General features: G+C 46.8%; 1 protein-coding gene across 3 annotated transcripts in view; it reads right to left on the minus strand.

Moving 5' to 3' along the window:
* The window catches only part of GLE1 (GLE1, RNA export mediator), a 29546-nt gene that overhangs the window by 2907 nt on the left and 22046 nt on the right, over positions 1 to 4593 (minus strand). For 2 of the 3 annotated variants that reach the window (XM_011364180.2, XM_023533003.1), the window contains 6 exons: positions 4348 to 4490; positions 4059 to 4249; positions 3421 to 3550; positions 2423 to 2527; positions 1197 to 1279; positions 455 to 518 (listed from right to left, as the gene is read on the minus strand). In XM_011364180.2, the coding sequence (XP_011362482.1) occupies positions 455 to 518; positions 1197 to 1279; positions 2423 to 2527; positions 3421 to 3550; positions 4059 to 4249; positions 4348 to 4490 (716 nt within the window). The remainder of the gene's footprint in view (positions 1 to 454; positions 519 to 1196; positions 1280 to 2422; positions 2528 to 3420; positions 3551 to 4058; positions 4250 to 4347; positions 4491 to 4593) is intronic. The other variant, XM_023533002.1, reaches the window with a different exon arrangement.

Below are 4593 nucleotides of genomic sequence, written 5' to 3' on the forward strand. Positions count from 1 at the left end.
GGGCCATCTTGGCGGACATACCACGGAGTTTCAAGTTATTTGTCAGAATTAACCTCTCAAAAATTTCGGCTCTTGGAAATATGAGAGCCGTCTGGTTGAAAGTGCAGTCTGTTCTCATGGAGAAAAGTGACCACACTCACCAGTTCCCCAGACCTGAGACCTGAGAAAAGCGCCTTGGCTAACATGCCAAAAACATACTGGTGACACGAGAGTCATTCGAGAGGTTTTCTTCATCTCTGAGGGTGGCTTCCCCACAGGCAGTACAGGCAATGACATGCAGGAAGGAGAAATGGCAGCCCTTAAGGTTAAAGGGGAATTACGGACAAAAAATAAGGTTCAGAAAAGTACAGAGGAAGAGACTGTGCTCAGAATCTGAGAGGTCCAAGACTCATCAGACACAGGCACATTTGAGGTCCACGACAGTTTGGGACGTGTCGGTCTAAGGGCATCTTACCTCCAAGAACTGCTTGAGGCGTATGAAGGAACCCATCTGTCCCGAGCTTGTGATGGCTTCAATCCTACAGGGAGAAAAGGAAGACATGTGAGTCACACCTACGATTAGCATCTTTTGGAGAGGAGTCAGGTCCTGCTGATCTGGGGAGGAGTAGATCAAGGACTCACAGCGACGTCTTCTAGACTAAGGGTGCTGTTGATCTTCCGAATGGTCTCAACCTCCCTTTCAAACAAGGACGTAAAGGGGAAGAGGGCACTCTCCTTTCTGAGGTCTTTGTGGCCAGGCGGGATGGGGGTTGCCACGGCCTTTCCCCCACTTGAAATGCCAGTGAATTGAGAGGCACGAGAAGGGTACTTAAAGGTGAATGCCGCAATGGAGTCGAGCAAACTGGCTGACAAGTCAGTTTCTCCAACTGATTTACTGAGGGGGTTTGACTCCTTGGTTTAATTCGTAAGCGCATGTAATCACCATCCCAGGTTATCTGGGGGAGTTTGGAAAAGAATGGAGCTAAAAAAAATGTCAAGTATCCGAATCCGAGATCTTTCTAATTTTTTTTTCATTTAGCCAACGATATTCAACAGAGACTCTTATTAGAGTTTGAAAGTGTTTATTCAAATATCAAAGAGGAGAAGGATGGGTATTTTTAACTGAGTCAACAACAGCATGTGACCACACCCAAGGGTATCTGATGTCATGAGTTTCACCTACCGGATCCCTGGTATCTGCTCAGAAAGTCTAGTACCTGGGGAAGTAGTCCTCTTTGATGAGAAGTACCATCTTCCAGAACTGGGCCTGATACTGCTTCATGAGGGCATTCCCACACACCTGGGGGAAAGACAGACCCCGCCGGAGCAAAGAATGAAAACCCACTCATGCGCGAGATCCAGAAAGCATGATCAGTGCTCGGCCTTTTACTCCTATCAAGAATTTCGGCCACAATGCCACTTAGCTAGTGACCACAGAATGAATGAGAAAAAAGTCCAAGTTCTCCTAGAGTGTGTCTCTGTACATGGCAACACCTCCATTTAACCAGCCTGCCGGGCATGTCAGAAAACGTGAACCAAACTTAATGGACTGTTCTTTGATTCCACCGAGTGGAAGCCTTTCGAAAGGTCGGGGCCACCTCCCAACCTCGGGAAGTAGTTTACAGACTCCCACTTGTGTTCTCCGTGGTTCAGGATCACTGTTCATGTACTGTGACTTCAGGAGCTTTAAGGTGACTAGAAACAATGGTCACTATAGGCCAAATGGTCCCAGATTTGTTACAGCATGTGCCTCTTTTCTTTAAGAAGTGTCTCCTTTCCACAGAAACCTTTGCCCTCGCCCTACAGTGGTAGCCCCTTATAAGAAGACAGGCCTGCACAGTGTCTCTGGACAAAGATGATGCCTGATTCTAGCTGGTTAATCGTTTTCTGTTCTGGGAGTGAGAATCATAATAGGGGGACTCTAGTCTCACTACACTGGGTGACCACACTGAGAGCAGGATGGACACCTTCTCCACTGTGCAAAGAGAACCAGAGAAAGTTGGCCTACAGAACAAGAGTGAGGCAACTTGCAGAAAGAGCATATATGAAAGACCACGTTGCCCCAGAGAGACTCTTGGAACCTGGTGACATTCTAGTTCCTGGTTCCAGGCCCTCACGAGATTTAACTGCACATCCTAGCCTTGGTCCTGGGAGTCACTTCTATATCCCTAAAACAAATTCCCCTTTTCATATGTGGTATGTGAAAAGTTTTTTGTCCTTTACAATGAATAGATATCCACACAGGAAGAAAAGGTACAGTGGGAAGAGAAATCTAAAGCTAGGTTTGTCTTAGAAAAATTGTCTAGGTTTGTCAAGAAAAATTTGACACTGGACCCTAATGCTGTTCACCGTCGCCCTATACTGCTTCCCCATTTGTGTCACGCAGTGGCCCAAGGTTGCTTTAACCCCCGGGTCTCCCTTGTGTGATAATTGCATTACATACCTCCAAGAAGTCAAAGAGGAGGGTGGCTGTCACATCTGACAGGGGCTCCATGTTCAATATCTGTGCCAACCAGCGCCAGCCATGATTTAAGCCATGAGGGTGAATCTGGGAGGAGAGAGGCTTGGTCACGATTTGATCTGATTTTATTGAGATATCTAAATTCCCAATGTAATTATCTAGCCCTTACCAAGTGGACATGAACCTCCAGATCATCTTACCCGACACGTGCCACAGGGGAGAAATAACACAAGCCAAAATGAATTTTGTTTTAAAATGTTCCAATACATTGGAACCCATACATTCTTTACAGCGTCCATATAACATACATCTGTCAGCTTCCATTTCTGGGATTCTACAGGCCAACAGTTATCCTAACCAACATTTACTATCATGGTACTTTAGCACAGAACCTGGGACATAACAGGTGCACAATATACACTTCTTAGATTCAGTCAATTTAGATTCTTTTCTCTTTAGGTCTCCAAGTCCATTAACTCCTCTATTTTCCTAATCTGTATGTCTGGAGGAAAAAAACTGTGCGGGCAGGTCGAAGCCCTGGATCCGGCTGTGGTATTGTCACTGCCAAGTGCGTATCACTACAGCTTGCTGACCATCTGTCCATTTGTGAGTAAGGTACATGACCTAGCTGGCTTCTAAGGCACCAAATAGGTCTAATATGACAATTTCTCACTTACTCTCCTTCTAATAAAATCTTCTAACCTTAATAATTGATTTACAACAGACTCTTGTCTGATAGACTCTTTTATAAACAGTTCTTTAAAGCCTCAGCTGAGTCGGTCATTGAACAAATGACTCTGATGATCTAAAAACCTTCCTAATAATCATCATCGACTTCTCTAAAGAAGACCTACATGAAGCAGCAATATTCCTTAACTCATGTAACTAGAGACCCTCTCTGAAAGAAGGTCAGTATTTCCCGCAGACAGAATACCGATACGGTCTGACCTCTTGACATTGGCAGTGAGCCTTTCTGCTACCTCTTGTCTGTTGCCATACGGCCAGCGGAGCTGGATGATGGCAGCATAGAGACGGATCATCCCCGACATGCGTTTCAGAAAGTTGTCCTGCTGCTCCATCTTGGAATCCTTCACTTGGTAGCCGAGCATCCTACGTGGGAAGAAAAAAAATCCACAATGACAGGGACAGGGTGACAAATCCGAGATTACTTTTTATGGCTAAAAGTACAATGTTATTATAAATACATTATGAAGTGTGATTACATAGAATGCTTTGTTTACAAGGCACTCACATCCATGATCAGATCTGTGCATCACAGAAGCCCTGCGAGGTACGCTCACAGGTGGTACATATCATTTAAAAATGAGGAAAATGATGCTCGAAGAGGCGAAATGACTACCCATTCCGCAAAGCTATTAAATGACAAAGCAGGGATAAAATGCCAAGACCCTGGATTCTAGACCTAGGATTCTTTCCACTAAACTATACTGATTACTGGCACCTAAGCCCACGAATTCCAAAAGCGGTCCAGTCTGCACGAAAGACGCTGTGTTATGACGGAACATTCGAGGTGCAGAAACGCGGTGAGGAGGAGGAACATGAACGCTGTTTCTGCCTCGTGAATCGCCTAGGCCCGGAGGGAGAGAAACAGCTTCACCTCTGATAGTCCTCCAAAGCCATCCCCTCCCTGAAAGCTGGGTAGAAAGGGACCGAGTATGGACACTTCTTGTGCAGATGAGCAAGGATGAGGTCCCCGACTCTCGGGTGCAGCTCCCAGATCCCGGACGCCACGACCGCGATGGGAAATGCTGCTTCGTGATGGGAGGCCACTTCCTCCTCTCCTTGTTTCTGGGAACACAGACGGGGACGGTGTTAACGCTGGAGGACGGCGTGCGTGCTGTGCGCCAGCCCCTTTCTCCCACACCTCTGGTGACGCGGTTGCTCACCACGAACTTCTCCGCCAGTTTGTACTGGACGAAGTCCAGGCCCTGTGGGCTCAGCGTGACGGACACGGAGCGCCCGCCAGACTGAACGGGTTTTCCGGAGAGCAGGCTGTGGATCTTGTCAAAGACCTCCTTCAGCTTGGAGCCTGGGTGTGACAGAGATCGAGTGAGTTAACAGATACGGCTGTGGCTCAAGCTATTTTTCACCACTGCAGTGAACACAGAAGGAATCTATCTACACCAGCTGTG

This window comes from Pteropus vampyrus, unplaced genomic scaffold, assembly GCF_000151845.1.
Source record: "Pteropus vampyrus isolate Shadow unplaced genomic scaffold, Pvam_2.0 Scaffold95, whole genome shotgun sequence".
NCBI classification, from domain to species: Eukaryota; Metazoa; Chordata; class Mammalia; order Chiroptera; family Pteropodidae; genus Pteropus; species Pteropus vampyrus.